Source organism: Eretmochelys imbricata, chromosome 9 (assembly GCF_965152235.1).
Source record: "Eretmochelys imbricata isolate rEreImb1 chromosome 9, rEreImb1.hap1, whole genome shotgun sequence".
In the NCBI taxonomy this organism is placed as follows: domain Eukaryota; kingdom Metazoa; phylum Chordata; order Testudines; family Cheloniidae; genus Eretmochelys; species Eretmochelys imbricata.
In genome coordinates, this window is record NC_135580.1 from 36,802,182 (window position 1) to 36,822,428 (window position 20,247).

Here is a 20,247-nt window from a genome sequence, read left to right on the forward strand (position 1 = left end):
TGTTCCTTGACTTATGTTCAGATATGACATTGAAACCCAGCATGCCTTCGTTGGGGACTATTCTGGACAGATCACACTGCTGAAGCTTGAACAGAACACTTGCACGGTTATCACAACGCTCAAAGGTCATGAAGGTAAACTAACTTTCCCCCTTCACTTCCCTGGCTAATTCAGTCTCTGGTAATACAACTTTCTGTCAGCAGAAGATGGGAAATGTAATCAAGAGCAGGTTCTTACCTAAGCTCTCGAGTTCATTGCCTGTCACCACTTTCTGAACAAAGTTTTCTCCATACAGAGAAGTTTTCAATAAAACTCATACGTCTTAAATTAGCAGGATATTTAAGTAGCTAAGAACTCTGCTTGTTTCATAGGGAACTCTGGGCTATGAATGACATTGCCATCATCCTAGGCACCAATTATAGAACATGAGCTTCAAAGTAACTGCCTTAAATGGTGCATGTATATATGCCTAGCCCATCTTACAAAATGGCCCACCTTACAAAATGTCAGCCTATATTCACTAACATGTAAAGGAGTGGCTCCATCTTAGTGTCTAGAATGTTACCACTTTAAGGCAGTGTGTCTTGTACTTGTTTGTATAGCGATCAACATTGCTATCACCGCATGCTTTAATCAAATGTAAGAAAACTTTGCAAAGCTATCTAGAGGAGTTTGTAAATTATGGGATAAATTCTCAAGTTCATGCACTGGACATGCATTTCATATCATAAGGTGTTGGTAGAATCACACAGGGCCTGTGTATTGAGTAAAAACTAATTCTTGTAACCTGATGTATGGCACAATATGTGCAGTGTTAGGTTTTGGCTCAGTTTTGCCTGACCCAGTTGTATTTAAGATGTATAGATATTATGGTGATGGTTGATGTAGATTCTTAGGTGTTTATCTAGGTGTGCTTCAGGGTGAGGTCATTGAGGCAGGGGTATGCTGAGAGGAATAACTAAAGTGACTTTTGCTTTTTCATGACCTCATATGACTTAGAATCCAGAATAGCAATTTATCGGCCTGCTGTATTAACAATGCTGATCTATTGGGTCTCAAGGCTGTGGTCCTGTGGAAAACGCCAGTTTCTACTTACCTTGTTGCTGGCTGTAAATGTTAGTCGGTAAAGGTTTAGATTGTTTGTTTGTTTTTCTGATACGGAATGGGCTTCTGCAATGCAGATCACCATGACCATGAAGTGAAACAATACAAAGATATCTTTGATAAACAAAACAGAAAACAGGGGGAAGGAGTCAAAACAGAAAACAGGGGGAAGTTCCCCTCCCCCCACCCCCCATATTTAGGACAGAATAATAGCAATTGGGTTGTGCTTGCTGGAACAGTGTGAAAATAAGATAATTATTTTACAGAATTCTTTGCCTGGGCTTTCCTTATATTGATCTCAAGCTAAATAAGTGTCATTTGAATTAACACTGCTACTTAATGAGTGTAGTGTGAATTAGTCTATTGTATTCTGTTGATCTAATACTTATAATGCAGTGAGCTATAAAATATTAAATCAAAGCAGATTTTTCAAGTGTCCTTTTTTATGTAGCTTTGTATGTCATATAAACAGATGACTTGGTGCCACACTGAATTGTTCTTACCGCTCATGTTCCCTGCGTGGGTCTGCTATTGCTGAGGTCTTGTCAACTTGAGTTTCAACAGTTTAATTACATTGGTTTAAAAATTATCCCTTTTAATTAAACTGGTCAAAGCCCAGATGGGACTCTTTTTGGTTCAAGAGTGGTTTATTTCAGCTTACCATAATGGAAAGAAAACTGGCTTAAACCAAAATAAGTGTCCACACAGCCTTTTGTATTGATTTAAAACAACCTTTAGTTAAACTGGTACAACTTGTGTGGACAAGGCCTGAGAACTTTTACAAAATGCTTATATTTAATAATGAATCTTGTTGCTCTGTAAGACGGGGTCCCATGTCCAGGAGACCTCAAAGGTGGCTGCTTTAACTAAGCTTTGTTTCTTTATCCTCATTTCCTCCTTACAACTCTTTGGCAATTCACTACAATTGAATAGCAGATATGCACCAAAACAGCATGTTGGCTTCCAAAGTGGTCTGTCTGGGAATGAGTACTTATTACTTTTCTTAATATCCATGAAAATGTTTCCAAAGGGATCCTGGTTTAAAAATAAATAAATCCTGTTCAGCCCTGCAGCAACCATACAAAGCTTATTGCTATTAATTATAAAAGCCAGAAAGGAGAGGCTTGATTTGAGGCTGTAATTAATTAAAACAAGATGAATATCAATTGAGCTAGTGGCCGAAAAGATGCCACTTGAACTATGGAAAGATGCTCTATAAAAGTACACGTTCCTAAAGGAAGGAATAGAATATTGCATCCAGTAACTTGATGATGTAAAGCAGTCCTTATTGATCTTTCAGAAAGTCCAGTTTTGTTGAAGGTTTAAAACAGGGATGGACAAACTTTTTGGCCCGAGGGCCACATCTGAGTATGGATATTGTATGGCAGGCCATGAATGCTGACTAAATTGGGAGTTGGGGTGCAGGACTGGGTAAGGGCTATGGCTGTAGGTACGGGCTCTGGGTTAGGGCCAGAAATGAGGAGTTCAGGGTGCGGGAGGGGGCTCTGGACTGCGGCAGGTGATTGTGGTTTGGGGGATGGGGGGGAGTGAGGGCTCCGGCTGGGGGCTGCAGTCTCTGGGGATGAGGGATTTCGGGTTCAAGAGGGTGCTCCGAGCTGGGACCGAGGGGTTTGGAGGGTGGGAGGGGGATTGAGGTTGGGGTGGGGGGTTGAGGTCCTGGAGGAGGTCAGGAGGTGCAGGTTCCAGGCGGCACTTACCAGAAGCAACAGCATGTTCCCCTCCGGTTCCTACATGGAGGCATGGCCAGGCAGCTCTGCGTGCTGCCCCATCCGCAGGCACCACGTCTGCAGCTCCCATTGGCTGTGGTTCCCGGCCAATGGGAGCTGCAGAGCCAGTGCTTGGGGAGGGAGAAGCATGCGGAGCCCCCTGGCTGCCCTATGTGTAGGAGCTGGAGGGGGAACACTGCTTCCGGGAGCTGCATGGAGCAGGGCTAGCTCCCGACCCTGCTCCCTGGCTGGAGCTCGAAGGTTTGATGGGCTGGATGCAGCCCACGAGCTGTAGTTTTCCCACCGCTGGTTTAATATGTATCACCCGCTGAATAGTGTCATTCTACTCCTTTCATTTTTTTGGATGAGACGGTGGTGGCCTAATGTAGTACCATGCATTTTGTGTTCAGTAATTACAAAGCCAGTGTGTTAAACTGAAGGGCTCTTTAATAAGGAGTATAAAACACATACAAGAATATCTTTGTAAAAAACAATGGAGCACATACATTTTGCCCTGCAATATGTCTGTCCTGTGACTGATAGTTTCTCACTGCCATTAAAATATTTGGAATAAACTGTCAGAGCACAACTGTATTCAGAGCTAATTATGTAAGAGGTCAGTGTATGATGACTGAGATCATTTGTATTCCTCTCAACTGCCAGTTTTATGCATTGTCTTGTTAAAGTATTGGTGTTATGAACGAATTGCTGCCTGCTCTATTCAGTTGTCACAGTGGCTATGTTCACCTTACAAAGAGCCCAGTAAGAATGGCATTAAACACAATTTGTTAGGCTGCTGATACATATACTTGGGGAAGCTGTTAACCTAATTCATAGCTCATCTGGCATTGTTAGAAAACCCAACTCATTGCTTAGCATCTTATCTTGTTCTTTATTAGATGTTAGTATTTAAATTTCTTTCAAACAAAAATGGCTTTATGTGAAAACCTGAACTTTCCTATGCTCAAATAAATTGGTTAGTCTCTAAGGTGCCACAAGTACTCCTTTTCTTTTTGCGAATACAGACTAACACGGCTGTTACTCTGAAACCTTTCATGAACAATGAGCATTTTAGAAGTATGCATTAGTTCTACCAAACCAAAGTATCCCATTGCTCACCATCCTTTGTCTTTTGAAGTTTGATTTTCCAACTAATGATAGTTCAGTGACTTTAAACTGTTAGGCTGCGAGTTTCTTTACTAACTCTCACCTTTGATCTAACAGAAGCATGAATGAAGAGCTGTGAATGAGCTCCAAAGCTTATCTCTCCTAGTCCAATAAAAGAGATTACTTCACCCAATTTTTTTTTTTTTTTAAGGAAGTGTTGCTTCCCTGTGGTGGGATCCTGTTCAACGGCTACTCTTCTCTGGAGCATCCGATCACAGCATTATCCTGTGGGATATTGGTGGAAGGAAAGGCCGAACACTGTTGCTTCAGGGCCATCAGTATGTAGCAGTGACTTGCCGTTTTATTTTTTTCCAAATACTTAACTAGTTTGTGGGGTTGTAGAAAGACTAAATGTGACAAGCTCCCAAGTATTGTGAATAATAACTAGACAAGATAGCATATTTCAGGGCATTCTCTTAAGACAGTGATGCATGGGAACTGTGGGGAACAAATGTCAGAGCAGCATTACTGTCATAAGGGGCATTTTTGTTCTGTTGGCTATGACTTAAATGTGGGAAGTAATGAGATCAGAGAATAAATACAGTTCACAGAATAAAGAGATGAATGAAAATACTATGACTACCCTTGTTTGCAGTGTTGTAGCTGTGTTCCATCTAATATTGTAAGGTTTTGCTGCATGGAGGTCAAATCCCACTGCTATAATGTACCCTTCATTAAGATGCTTGTGCAGGAAGGGGGTGGAAATGTATAATGACATACACATAGTAGCGTGTGTATATATAGAATCCTTTGTTCTATTGCTGCTTCTTCATCTTAGACACTAGTCATGAAATCACAGAATTATTTTACTGGCATAGTTAGTATTTTTAAAGTACCTGTGCTGACTTCATGTACTTCTCACAAGTGCACATGAATTCCCACTCTTCTGTGCATTGACATGCAACTGTTCATTTTTACATATTGGCTACAATAGTGTAATTTGACACCTACGTGACTGGAAGACCTTCCACTGCTTCTTTCACTCCTCCTCCATGTATCCTGTTGGGAAGATTGTGTGTATCAGCTATTAGTTTTTTCCTGTCTAATCTCTCACTGGACAGAAGGTGGCGGAATTTTTACGAAGTGTGGGAAATATCATTCCATTTCAAAAGCAGTCTTTTTTTCTTTCTGAACTAAAAACTGAATTTTCACTGTTTTGCAAGCTGTGACTAAAAGTGAGGAGATCCACAACAGATTTCCGTTCTGGACAGCTATATCAAAAACAGATTCTTGTTTTTCTGTAAGTCAGTTTTCCTCCTTGAAGAAAGTCAATATTCACACAGCGAGTGAACACCATACTTAAAGGAAACAGGAACTTGTGGGGGGAAAGAGATTAAGAAATTGAATCACAATAACTAGGCTTGACAGGATTAGATTTTTATTGGTAAACGTCAGTAAACACCAATTTCCACTACATGCGCGCAAACAAGGAAAAAATACTTCCATCAATAATAATCAAAACTTACAGGGAAGCAGCATTTTTTGTACTTTGTCTGAAAACTATTTAGTTTGATTTAAAGATATTTATCTTATTTATTTGACGTGATGTTGACAATTTGTTTTAACTGTTAAAAGTTTATAACTTTTTGAATCAACATCTATGTTGTTAATTTATTCTAACCACCCTGTGGTCTGACTCCTCCGTAATTTCCTGCAACTAAAAAAACTTAAATAGATGAAAATAAATATCAATCTTTTAAATTGAATTCTGCCAACCCTAACAACTCATACATCAGCAAAAGGGTTTCCAGTAGAATCTTTAAGGACATAATTCCTTGATGGCTATTTTCTCACAATTGTCTCCTGATAATTTGGTGGTCTGTTGCGTTCCAAGTGTGGATGAAGAAGGGGCGTATTTGCAGTTCTGCTCAGTTCAGACACCTGTCACCTGAGATGCATTCCGTTTGTTAGGCTTCACTAGCAAAACACCGACATGATGCTGTATCTTCAGCTTACAGGTCAAACGAGCTGCTTCCTATGCTGACACTTTGTTCTATCGCAGCTACTTCAGTGCTGAAATAACACTTGGCAATGAGGGTACCAAGTCCAGCTTCTAAACTTTGATTCTCCGTTTCAAGCACTTTAGGTTACTACTTAGTGGTCTTGCTTTAAAATAGTTCTACAGCTGACAGTGCCTGGCTACTGACATTGTTTTCAGCTTTCCAGGTGACTCTTAAAAATTCAAACCCAGACCTGTTAGGGATGTTGCTTTTGCTTAATTGTTTGGAAGAATTAATAGTGGCCACTTCATTTCCAGTGACAAGGTGCAGGCCATTTGTTACATCCAGCTCACGCGGCAACTGATCTCATGTTCAGCTGATGGAGGAATTGCTGTTTGGAATATGGATATCAGCAGAGAAGAGGTAAGCACATGTGCTAGATCAGAGGATCTGATACTACCGCTTTGTGAACTCTGCAATGGCTATGCTTTCCAGCTTATTCTGTCATCCTAGATCAGGGCACCCCAAATTAACCAAGCATTGGTAACTGTCCAGGAATCGGCATTCAGTGCCTCAGCTTCCATGAAAAGTATCAGATTACCATAAAGATAAGGGCAGTGACAAAGTCCACGAAGACCCTAGAGCTTTGTTCAGTGCAAGTCTGGCCATGTGGACAAAGGTGAAGCTTTGCATGTTGAAACCTCAACTCCCCCAGACCACACTTCCATATTAAAGACAAGGATGGACCACATAATAGATCTCTGCCATGCTTGACCTAAAGGTACACCCTCTTCACATCTGTTCTCGTTAATATAATCGGAAAGAATCCTGTAGGGTACTACAGGAGGCAACTCCCTAATGCAGACTGTATTGAATTCCCTATAGGATTATGCAGACTTGACAAAATATTTGCTCTGAGTTATCTCAGTAAAATGGTATTGTAGTTTAGCCCTTCCCCTCTCTCCTCAAAAAGGATATTAAAAGTATAGAAGTCATTCACGGAGTAGCCAGATTTTAAAGAGCCCTTGATCACTAAATAAAAGTGACATAAAATGAAGTATTGTTTATGCATGGCTTGAGACCTGTTCTGTGTTACATGTTCCTTAGTGTATTGTGAAATAAAGTGCTATAGAAAAATCTGTGTAGCCTTTGAAGATGTAGTTTCTTGCCACCAGTACACTAATGCTGTCAGGCCAACCAAAAATGGCTTGGTGATGGACTGCTCTTACTGCTTTTTCTCAGTTCTGTCTCTGCACACCCTGTTTTCTTTGTAAGGGATCTTCAAAGCCACAAGCACTGTTGTCTTCATTATACATATTGTGATACCACCTAGGAGCCCATGTTGGACCAGAACCCCATGGTGCTAGGTGCTGTGCAAAGGGAACAAATAAGAGACTGCTGCTGAGTGCTAAACAAAGGGCTTGCCTACACCATGTGATGTAGTCTGACATCAGCATGCATGAGAGCACTTCTAAGGTCCACACAAGCCAGTTAGGTCACGGCATGCTGGTGCACAGTAGAATCTACACCTCCAGCTGGTATGCACTAACGCACAGCATAGACAAACCCATAGATTCCTTTTTCTCCTCCAGAATCTGTTAACTAGTTTAGGATCGGTGTAGGGCCATGTCTACACTACCACTTTTCTCAGTATAACTTCTTTCGCTCATGGGTGTGGGGAAAAATAACACACACCGAGCAATATAAGTTACATTGACAAAAGAACACTGTTCACACTGGCGATGTTGGCGGAAGAGCTTCTCCTGCCAACATAGCTACAGCTGCTTGTGGAGGTGGGGTTTTTTAGGTCAGTGGGAGAGCTCTCTTGCATTGGCATAGAGTGGATATATGAGCGATCTTACAGCGGCGCAGCTGCATCGGTACAGCTGTGCCACTGTAAGCTCGCTAGTGTAGACATAGGCGTAGTCATTACGTGGTGCTGTAATAGAGCTGAATACACTGCCTTTGAAAATTCCTCTAGAGCAGTGAGGAGATGATTTTTATGGAGCTTGTTTTTTTGTTTACCAAGTTAAAGAACAAAGTATGGACTAGACAAAGTCTTCATGCACTAGAGCTTTTTAGACCCTTGTTGGCAGCATGGTGAGGAAATTCCCAAAACTAGCGGCATAGATTTTAGTGGGAGTTTGAATTAAACTTTGGTAGTTTTTAATAATGTATTATCCGTTGGTTTGTACTATACTTCTGTAATGGCTTATCTATTTTCTGCCATTAAATAGATAAGCCATTACATTCTGAGAAACAGAAGCCACTGAACCAATAGTGGGAACCCAAATGGGCAGGAGATGAAAACAATGGCCCCTGAAACTGTCATCACATCATTATTGAAATGGAGACAGTCTTTCATTTTCAATATTCACTCACTCTTAATTGACTTGTTGTCCATCAAGAATTTGCTACTCTTTTACTGGTGCATCTATTTTAGGAAGGTCCACCAATGTGATGGAAAAAGGAATGTTAATGGATGTCACTTACTGTGTAGTCTATTGAGAGAGAGCATTATGGAATGTGGAGAGACTGAATCAGCAGTCAGTGTGGGTAGTCATGGTTATTCTGAAATTTGAGATGGGAAGTGATTCACCACAGAACAATAATATGCCCAAGAGAATAGAAAAAGAGACAAGTGCAATACTGAGGTGGTGTGAAATTTAAGGGCGTTAAACTAACCTTGAAATAGCTTTCAGGGTATATGGTCCTTATCAGATGCATGGGAATATTTACCCAACACATAAGGAGGTGCCCTAGAACTATTCTGTATTATCCCACAAAAGTACCTTACTAAAAAGTGCAAGTATTAACTTCAGAGTTATGCTTTGAATACTCTGCTATAGCACACTAATATCTGAGAATGTTAGTACTACTTAGCATATCTATATCTCGCATCATCCAGAGAGCCCAATATAGTCAAGCATTATTTCCGGATAAGGAAGCAGAGGCATGTGTATACTTAGAGTGAGGGCAAAGGGTTGGGGGTTGCAGCTGATAAGTTTTCTTAATTGCTTCAAATGCTACAGCCCCAGGAAAAGGACATGATGAGAATGACAGCTTCTGAGGGAGTAATTGATTCACTGTAGAGTTTCTGTATCTTAGATTACTTTGTAGCCATTCTGAATCGTCCTGGCAGCAAGACCCGGGGGTCTACAACCCCAGCAGCAATCCAGTAATTCAGATGCATCTTAGCAGGTTTTCTCATTAGGGCAGGAACAAGAAATGCTGTGGGGGTAAAAACTGTGTGAGAGAAGAGCATAAAGATCTTTGTAACAGATAACTATAATTATGACTCTGCCTTCTGCACACAGCTCAGCACTGAATTCTCAAGTTGCTTTTAGAGTGTGGCCAACTTTCGCACTGAATGTGAAGCAATTCAGATTGTCTTGTGTATTGTTTGTAATGTCCATAGCTGATAGAGGGGGCTTCTCTTGAAATGTATTTAAATTTCACTATATATCTTCATTTGAAAACAAAAATGAAAACCCGAGCTGTTCATAACCTTGCTGATTTTGAACATGTGCTAAGAGTATTTATTTCTCCCTCCCCCACTAGGCTCCTCAGTGGTTAGAAAGTGATTCTTGTCAGAAATGTGAACAGCCTTTCTTCTGGAATATAAAGCAGATGTGGGACACAAAGACACTAGGGTTGAGACAGGTGAGGATGTGGTTGTAAATCATTCATGGTGCTGTTCATTGTGTAAAGAATTTGGTGTCAGTGGTGTTCTAGCTTTATACCTGACTTGCTGTTCAGCACTTCTAAACTTCATCTCCAATCCGTTTTTGAAAAGGAAAAAATGAGTAGAAAGACATACTATAAAGCAGCAGAGGTCATTGGTGTCTGCGTTGCCAGCAAAGTGTTGTGAATCAGGAAATCTCAACTTGGTGCTGAGAAGTTACCAAGTACAGTGAAAAAAAGCATTAAATTGGGTTGTCCTGTGTGGGAATAATGGGGTTAAAAAAAAGTAAAACCTGTTTTGCGCACAAGTGTGCATGTAAGAAAGAGCTACAGTTAGTAAATACTGAATGCACAAAATGGCCTACAATCTTATACTGGCAAATTACTACCAAAATGTCTGCCTTAAATTGAGCACCTTACGGTGTGCTGAAGCACTAATGGCCTTGCCCTCCTTCAGTTACGCCAGAGTGTGAATCTCTTGTAAATGTTGAAAGGAACTTTCACCTCCTAAATGTTCCAGGAGAAATCCACTCATGCTCATGCCCCTCTTCCCTCCCCCCCCCCCCCCCCCCCAACCCTTGATGATAGTGAAGGCAAGAGTGTAAAGAACATCTTTCATTCTGTAAGGCACTTGCCCTCAGATCCCTTGGAGAAAAGGGATGTAGAGCAGGGGATCTCAAACTGGGGGTTGAGATGGTAATTACATGTAATTACCTCAGGGGGTCACGAGGTAATTACATGGCGGGGGGTGGGGTTGTGATCTGTCAGCCTCCACCCCAAACCCTGCTTTGCCTCCAGCATTTATAATGATGTTAAATTAAAAAAAACAAAAACACTTTTTTGTATGTTTATGGGGAGGGGGGTCACACTTAGAGGATTGCTGTGTGAAAGGATTCACCAGTACAAAAGTATGAGAACCACTGTGTAGAGTATATGGGTAAAATCCTGTCTCTATTGGAAGTCAGTGGCAAAATTCCCTGGGGCTGGCATATAACCCAGGGATTCTTGGTCCTTGGTTACAACTGGTTTTGAAAGGTAACTATCATAGGATGTTACATAATTTCTTTGGTCATCCCTCCTGATGATTTGGGAGTTCTCAAGTAGCGCTTCGTGTCCTGAAATGTCCATCTTATTTTAATTCTTCTTTGAAGCATCACTGCAGAAAATGTGGTCAAGCAGTGTGTGGCAAGTGCAGCACTAAGCGGTCCAGCTACCCAATCATGGGCTTTGAGTTCCAGGTCCGTGTCTGTGACTCTTGCTTTGAGTCAATCAAAGATGAAGAGTGAGTATGCTTAAAGATCTGATGTTGTTCCATTACTGACTTTATACACTAAAGGCTGAAACTTTTGGAGGAACTTAACTGGTAGCTTTTAAGTTCTCTGGTTACAATTCTGGCAGCTCTGGCTCATCTGTTTGTAATCAGCCTTTTATTAAATGTCAGAAACTACATACCATGTTTATAATCAATATGTAAATAAGGAACTCTTACTTATGTATCCGATACCTTCAAGTTCTAATGTGCAGCCTTCTCACAGGAAAGAATATATACATAAGTTACCAGCGTGGAAATATTATTGACCTGTGTCTTTCACAAGGCAGCAAACATTGATGCCTCACAGTCAGGTTAACTTGCTTGTATTACATTGGTGGTTCTTTTGGGGCTTCTTTGCACACATTTTGAAGGGGAGGGGGGTGGGGAGAAGAGGGGCAGCAGCCACTTGCTTAATCTAGTAGCCAATACAGTTGGAAGAAAAGTTGAGAAGCTTGTTGGAAAGTAGACTTTACAGCTGTTAAATGTTAGAAGTAAAGAACTGTATTCTCTACCATGTTCCTGTTTTCCTTTGTGTTGTGTTTTGAGGGACTTCCAAATATCAAGTGGGAGCCCAGGTAAGCACGTGTCACTCCTATAATTCAGTGTACTCTGGGCAGAGCTTTCTGATTATTTCATTGTCATGTAGGTAGGCGATGTTGTCAGGTCTGACTTATTAGCTCTTCAGAAATTTCCCTGTAAATGCTTTATTTTGTATTGCTGCAATGACGCCATCCAGTTTTAATGTCTAATAGATGGTTTTTATTTAAGCTGTTCTCTTTTACTAGTCGTACTTCCCTGGCAACCTTTCATGAAGGAAAACACAACATTTCCCACATGTCTATGGACATTTCTAGGGGACTAATGGTGACCTGTGGAAGTGATCGGATTGTGAAGGTAGGATTTCTCTTCTCTGCAGGTTATATAACTTGCTTTTTTACTTTGGGTTTTACAATATTAAATAGCTTATGCACTCAGTTAAGGTGACACTTTCTTTTGCCTTTCCTAGTGGTTGCAAACACTTAATCAAGCTGGCAGTTTGATGCTTTGTGGACAGGAAGAGTTAAGCTTGAGTCAAAAACTTAGCAGTACTTGATTATTGTAGTGAAGGACAAAGACTTTCTAATAATCGATTCCACTACTACTGTCATTCAGCCTCTATATGGTGAATATGCCGGAAATCCCCATGAATTAAAAGGACTGTATAGTTTGAGTAACAGTGTCTGTAAAGCACCATACATTAAGGAGATATTTGGTCCCTGCTCCCAAGGAATCTGAAATCAAAGGGTTCTGTGGTGCAAAACAATCCTATTGAAGCTCAATGGGGAACTACTCAGGTCGCTGAGGTTTGAAGGACTTTCCCTAAATTATATGATAGTTCGTTTGTTTTGCACATGGTCAAAGTATGAAGTTTCTACAGGTAACTGGGCTCTTCACAAACCCCAAGAGGGATGGATGTGCCTTATTCAGAGTTCCCTATAATCGGTGACCTCCTAGAGATCATCCAGTCTCTTAGTGAAACTGTTTTCAGACGCGTACTAATCTGATTAAGATATTAAATTAACTGCCATTTAGAGTCTGAGGCTTCCAAATGAGAAACTTAATCTGAGCTATCTCTTGCTGATAGCGTACATTCAGCAAAGGGGTTTGTCAGCACATGCCCAAGGACTTGCATTTTAAAATGCTTTGCCTTAATACCTCTTGTGTCACTCCATTTGAGATGACTGTAGAGGAAATTAAATGTCTGGATGCTGTTTTGGGATTTAACTGTGGAACAGTGACTGCTTCAGGCTCACAAATATCAGATACTCTATTTGAGAAGTAAAGATTGTATTTCAGCACTGCATCTTGAGGAATCTCTGTGTACAATTGCCATGATGCAAACATTATATTAGTGTTGCCTGTTTGGTATTCCATCTTCCATCTGACACTACCAACTTCCTACTGTCTGATACCTATCTTCATTTCCCCCTGTTCTCATGTCTCACTATGCTTTGTCTCATCACTACTGTGGCTGGCTGGGCAGATGAGAGAGGATCTTGACAGTGCCAGTATGTTTGCCTAGTGCCTGCAGGTATACCCTGGAGTGTTGGAAAGCCTGGAACACTTCTGTAACACACATTAGAGAAAGCAAGTGGAATGCCATAAGCAGCAATTCAGAGCACTGCTCATATAACCCTTGGGCAACATGCCCTATTTTTGGCTCTAATGCAGTGATACTCAATTTCCTTAAGTCATAAAATCTTTTGATAATATGCTATACTGTGGTTATACTTCCTGCAAATACTAGTAATGAAACAGCCCAGTAACTTTTATACTCTTTCATAAGCCTGTGTGTAGGGAAAAACAGTTTTGACTTTGGAAACCCTCTTCATTTAATGTTCTGTAGCTCTGTAACAATGTGCTGTGCAAGCTAGAATCCTTTCTTCAAACATAGTTTGGCTATGTTGGTTCACAAGGCTAGTATAATTTTTAGAAGGTGATCAAGCTGAAAATAAACAGTGCTATTTCAAAATCCTGTTGAATGCTGATTTTTTTTTTTTTTTTAGGGCATATTGTTACTCTAATCTTTTGGCTACATGTGTAAGTCTTTATACTCTTGATTTTAATACTATATGATATGCTGAGTAGTTCCCCACATGTTGTTTTTCTTATAGATATGGGACATGACGCCAGTAGTTGGTTGCAGCCTTGCAACCAGCTTCTCCTCACACTGACCTAGGACCTGACAGGTTCTTGCACCTTATGTACAGCAACATACACCGAATGAATGAAATCCCTCCTAAGAATATCGTCACAAAAGCACTGATTGCTGGATCCTTTTTCTCTTGCTCCTCCAGGATGGACAGTCACCTTTGTAGAGCAAAGCTCTTCTATAGGCTTCAGTGGGAATCACCTTGATACAGAAATGCAATTTCCCAGCCTGTTGATGTAACATAAAATGGCTTACCTGCAACGTGACACTGCGATAAAAGGATCTGTCATAACTTGGTTTACATGTAGTGTTAACAATGTGCTTTCTCTGCTGAAATATCTTGTACAGTAGCTAAAGGATTACCAGAGTAAAATGCGTTTAGTTTTTTCAGGTTTGTGCAAATAATAAATAACTTACTGTCCCTTCCAATAAGCAGTCCCCCACTGAACTCTTTGTCTGGTGTGCAGCTGTTTAGGCTGCCTCCAAAAGGAGTATTGGTTATAACTTTGGAAGAAGGAAAGACTTACTTATTTTTTTAAGCAATGTTTGAATAATGGGGCAGGTGTTCCCTCTCTGTTGGAGTGGCAGTAAGAGTAAATGCTTGACATGAGAGATCCTGATCTACTGGCTTTCTTGGAGTGTTGTCTGCAAATTCAGTTATTGGTAAAACTACTTTAAAATAATCTGTTCTGTTCAGATAGCTTGAGAGTTTCTGTAAATAATCCCAGGCTCTTAGACATGCTGAAACTATATTTATTCCCTCTTCTTGGCTAACGTATAACGAGTGAACTTTTGTAGCTGTTATTTAGTGGATAAGCTGCACATTCTCAATAGTGAAGGCAGCCCATGATATGTCACAAAACATATGCTCATTCAGTATGTTTACAGTGCTGTTAAAATGGGGGCTATGCAAGCCTGTTGTCTTAGTAATCGCTAAAATAAAAAGCCCCTCCTACATTAATGAACTAATTTTTTATGTGGAAAAGCGTAGTTCCCCATTTATCATGAAGAAACTATATGTAGCTATAGCATTAACTTAATTACCACCTTGTCTTTGTTTTGAAGAAAAATTAATGTTAAACATTTCTAAAATTCTCTTCTGAAGCAATAACTATGAAGATACAAAATATTTCTTGGGAATAGTTGGCCTGAGTGCAGATGAGGGCTGTTAATCTTAAATGCTATGTGCAGTGGTGGTCCTTGCTGTTATACGCTGAGTGAGGCAGTCTGACATTTTCATGGATTGCATGATTCCAGCTGGCAGTTAGGGAAATATTTCCCTTGTACGTTGCTCTGTCAAGTACATGAATTACCTATGTTCCATAAACGTTAGGATATATGTAATGCCATAAGGTTGTCTTACAAGAGCTTATTAAACAGTTTGAAAATGAAATTCATTTAACTTTATCATGATGTACCATGGAGTCGCAAAGGAGATGGGAGTTTGTTGGATTTTCACAAAAGCTGATGTTATAGTGTATTATGTAGTGAGGGAAGAAATATGTGCAGGTCAGCTCTTTCTGCTGCCGTTGGAAGTGACGTGCTCATTCTTGCAGAAAAATTGATGAGGTATTGGAAAGAACTGCGATTTTAGCCTTGCAGCAACAACCAAGTGGTGCTATTGTCACTGCTGAATTAAAATCATTGTCATATACTTTTGATACAAAAATTTTGCATTTATAGCCTGCTATAGCTAGTGTATGCTAATATCATGGGACTGTAATGCGTCATGATCTTACTCAGTTTTCATTTCAAAAACAATAAGATGGTAGATTCCATGCTACTAAATACTATCTCTGGTATATTCTTGATTCACATATTTTGGAACTGGCTTTATGACTTACCATTTTATGGGCCCTCTCCAGAAATATTTTGCTAAAGGATTTTTTTTAACTTGATATTTCCTAATTCTTCATACTTCTCATAGCTTCCCTCAGAAACTGGCATCAGGCTAGTGTTTGATTGTATTATCCTCTTAAATTTGAAATCTGAATGAGTAAACGCTAATTTAGAGCTTTTGGCAAGTCTGTATTAGGAAGAGATACATTTGGGGGCCTGATTTCAATGATCTGAAACTGTATTGAAAGGAATATGTTGAATGTTTTACATTTGAAGAGTTACATTAATTAGTTCCATTCCTTGTTACCTGATGGAAGGTTTTAGTTTTGGAAAGACTTCTGTTTTCAAGTTATATGAAATATCATGTGTGCCAGAAAGGACCTGAAGTTAGGTAATGAGCTAATGTAAATCAGGGAGGAAACTGACATTTGGTTTTTTTTTCACACACATGTTGGATCAAACTCTTTTGTTCCAATCACCTGGTTTAAGAGTAAAGATTAACAATAAGAGATCTGTGAAAACATTCTTCTCCATGTTTCTCTCTACCCTAAAAAACCAAGATGGGTTATGTATTTACAATCCTTTTAATCAATATCTTATTTAGATTAAATTGCAGCAAAAATAAAACTTGGGGAGGTTTGGAGCCACACTGTAAGTTCTGTGCCCCAAAGATTTGGGAGTGGGGACGCACACCTCCTATTAACATGAACAGGAGCTATGTGCCTGCCTCAGGAAATTAAACTATGTAGATTTGATAATGAACTGTATGATTAAACGCTAGCTGATTTAATTTCATTCTGTCCCCTATGTCAATCTATACTACTGGGATTGCCCCTTTCCAGCAAAAAAAAGAGCTAGTACCCGCTAGCATCAGCTTCTTTGAATGTTCTCTTGCAAAACAGATTGTCAATTTGGCTATCTAGCACCTCTCCCATATTTACCATTTAACTTTTTCCCCTTCCCTGTGGATAATTCCCCCATCCGTGGCAATCATATTAAGGTTTTACCACTAGATAATCTAGAATCTGCTACATAGCTTTTAAATTTAACAAATATATTTTCTATAATAAATATATGAAATTAACATAGTTATAGCATCACTTAGATGTAACAAGGTGATTATGGCTGGCAAAACACCAGCTGGTCACAAAAATAAACCTTGAGATTTAACAAACTAATAATGCACTGAAGGATATATTGCTTGTGTAAAAACACCTAACCTATTTTTGAAGAAATATACTGTTTTGTGCAATTTAAAATACAATAACTATTCCAGTGAGTTCAAATGTGCAATTATTCAGGAGATTTATTTTGAAGCATTACCAATTTCTTTTGTATGGCCTTTTTTCATTGGAGGAGCAAAGGGTACCATTAATGTATTGTAAGTTCTTTACCAGCTGTGTTTCTACAAAATACTGTACTCCACATGGTTTAGAGATGCTAGATAAATCTTGCTCCCTCTTTGGATTTTTAACTTCAAATACATGTATAATAAAATTTCTTGATAGTCACTTAATTTATTCTGATGACCCATCTTCAGTTGGTCTTCATTGTTGCAGCAAATATTGGTAAATAAACTACACACAGTGTTCTTGTGAATAGGGGTGGATTAAAGCAGGATCCAGGCTTTTGGCTGGAAGGCATCCTTTAGATCCACAGTTAGAATCGGATGATTTGTAAAGGAGCCCCATAACCAGAGACTAGCACACATTGGCAGGATGGAGCCTGTAGCACCACTGAGCAGCTGGCACTGCAGAGTGGAGTGTTTTGAGAACACAGACTTCTCCCTCCCTACCCACTCACTTCTGTTGTCCAGTTAAGCCAGAAGAGGAGAACACCTTCTCCTTGCCCCTAATGGAGTTGCTTCATTATACCATGCTGGGAGATCTTGCTTATTAATTAGCTTACTGTCAAGAAAAGAGCCTTTCCAAACATTGGAGAGAAGGCTCAAATCGTGTGCATCCCTTTTGTATCAAGTATATGGGGGAGGGGAAAGCATTGCACTTCCGTTAGATTTCAAATTATTTTAAAGGATATTAGTTTTGACGTCACTTACAATGTCAGATTTTAAGCCCCCTTGATTTGAAATGCATGGAATGGTGGTCACTCTCTTCCATAGCTGGATTCCCCTTCCTTTTAGCAATATGGGTCACGATCCCCTGACACTTGTTAATGACCCCCAGGTTGAGAATTCTCTCCCGACAGCTTTGTGTACTGAAGCATTTACCAGAATGGGTAGTGTTAAAGGCTTGAGGGTTCTTTCCTACGTGAAATGTAGCTAAGCTCTCTACTCTGTTGGTATTCAGTGCATAAGATGCAATCAGACTAAGCCTGAGGACCCTACATTTTTATTTTATGCTGTATCGTTCTTCCTGTTGGTTCTGAGAAGAATCTTTTTAACCATGCAATACAGTACCTCTAATGTTTCATCAACAAGACTATTAAATAAAATGACCATGATTATGATTTCTATTACTTTCTCCCCACCCTATGCGAGAACAATATTGATAGGTCCTGCAGCAGCTCTGGGCTGTATGCAAACATGTCTTTGCTCTTTTTCAGTTCAATAGGGAAAAAAAATTGCCTGAGAACATAAGGTCAGCTCCCACCTCAGCCTTTCTGTAAATTATATTTCAGCTAACGTGAGCTTATTTAATGAGATCTACGGTAACCTCTGCTCGCCATGTCGTAAGGTAAGTTTGTGTTTTGTTTGTAAATGTGGTCATACTTTTTGAAGTACCTTGATCTGGCATTTCAGTGCTAAGCTTTCAGGTTCCACCCTCACCATATATTATTGCAAAAAGTTTAGTACTTTGGTGTGTGAAATAGCCCATCAGGCATAGCCTTAAAAGAAATGCATACTTAGAATACCAACACTCGTCCCAAACAGGATTCTAAATTACAGCCACTTTCCCCTTGTGCACTAAATAGGTTATGTTCTGTCAGATCCACCACCAACCAACTTTAGAAAAGAGTTCTTCAAAAAAATTTATTTTTACAAAATTAAAAAAAATCCTAGATAAAGACCGGCTTAGTTAATCATGAGAAGTAATTTTCATGTATCTGAACTCTACAGAAAACAGCAAATCACTGCCAACTTACTCAAATGACTATAGCAGCGCTGCCCTAAAAACAATGATGAGATGCCTGCTCTTTTATTAACTCTGTCCTCTGAGGATTTCTCCTAGATGTTAGGGGAATATCAGCTGCAGCAATCAATCACAGTAAGTCCTTCATAGGACCTGTACTGAAGGTGGCTTCATAACTGCATATATACTAGAAGTTCAGCTGAGTGGCAGGGAGAAGCCCACAAGTGGTTTGGCATGGGCTGACCCCCACCAGGGCCACTGTGTGCAAACTCCTGTTTTCTTCAAGTTCATCTGTAAGTATCTGCTTGAAAAATGTGTACACAGGTATCTACACGATCCCAGAGAAAAAGGTGGAGTTGAAACCCCTCTGACAATCTGGCCCTAAATCTCACTTTTTATGGAGAACATTGAACAATAAGGTGACATTATTTTTAGGAAACATCCTATGTTGCCCTGAATGTTCTTGTTTTGAATACATCCATTGATTTGTGCTCCTCCCAGCACATCACTGGATCAGGATCCTAGTTCGCAGCAGCTAAGAGATGAAATTGAAGCCACTTCTCCCCCTCTGAAATGTCCTAGACTACAGAATATAACCTCCAACTGTAGTCCTTTTGCCTTTTTCATGATGTCGTGTATTGAACCTTTATGTTTAAGGAAAAGATAGAGCCAGGAATGGAACCTAGATCTTAAATCCATGGCCAGTGCCCTATCCCCTGCACCACACACCTCATTAAATGAAGTCCTCAAGGATATAGCTATACTGCAGTAAAACACCTGCGGCAGCTGACTCAGACTTGCAGGGCTTGTGCTGTAGGGGCTGTAGATGCTCAGGCTTAGGCTGGAGACTGGGCTCTGGAACCCTCCCCCCTCACTGGGTCCTGGAGCCTGGACTCCAGTCTGAGCCTGAACATCATCTACAGGGCAGTTATATAGCCCTGGAGCCTGAGCCCCAGTCAGTTGATGCAGGCCAGCTGCAGGTGTTTTATTACAGGGCAGACATACCCTAAGGCTAAGTGACTCTAAAATCTGTCTTTCTCTCTAAAGGCACTATACTAAGTAGAAGCTGTGCTCTCCATCTGAATTTCCTTTAGTCGTCCATGTGTGTAGTCAGCATGGACTTCCTGTATTTCTCCACCCCTACATTTTTTTACCAGCTTTTATAACATTTGAATTCACACAGAAAAGCAGAGCCAGACTGTGATTTACACTCCATGTGATTGTATTGATTTCAGTGAGATTGTATGGTTTGTAAATGGACAATTTAACCCATTGCATCGTTCACTGAATAGATAGCATGTGTTCCCTGTAACTAGCTGTTACAACTTTCTTGTTAAGTTCTGTCAGTCAATTTTTGTTTTCAAACTGGCCAGTACTCAAGGACTGTCAATAATGCTTTTTGGAAAAGAGAGCAGTTTCACTGCATCTGTATGTACCCAATGCAAAAAATAAAAATCTCATTGATTGTAACATTTCCTCAGTCTCTTATGTACATTCATTCCATCCTTCCTCTGAAGTGCCTTATAATAGCCCTCTTGAATAAATTTGTCACTAGCATTAGCAGCTCTTAAGACCTCACATAGTGAAGTAAGCTAATGTCTGCCCTCAAAGTGAGGGAAAGGACATGGAAGTGGATAAAAAGTGTGTTTTGACTTTACCACTACATTTTCATTGACATACAGAAGATCCCATG

The 20,247-nt window shown here is 40.0% G+C and overlaps 1 protein-coding gene across 1 annotated transcript in view; it reads left to right on the plus strand.

Moving 5' to 3' along the window:
* The window catches only part of WDFY1 (WD repeat and FYVE domain containing 1), a 46,082-nt gene extending 26,054 nt beyond the window's left edge, over positions 1–20,028 (plus strand). The window contains exons 6-12 of the mRNA XM_077825764.1: positions 22–134; positions 4,150–4,276; positions 6,256–6,361; positions 9,500–9,601; positions 10,774–10,904; positions 11,720–11,828; positions 13,589–20,028. Of these exons, the coding sequence (XP_077681890.1) occupies positions 22–134; positions 4,150–4,276; positions 6,256–6,361; positions 9,500–9,601; positions 10,774–10,904; positions 11,720–11,828; positions 13,589–13,648 (748 nt within the window). The 3' untranslated portion in view covers positions 13,649–20,028. The remainder of the gene's footprint in view (positions 1–21; positions 135–4,149; positions 4,277–6,255; positions 6,362–9,499; positions 9,602–10,773; positions 10,905–11,719; positions 11,829–13,588) is intronic.
* The last annotated feature ends 219 nt before the right edge of the window (positions 20,029–20,247 follow it).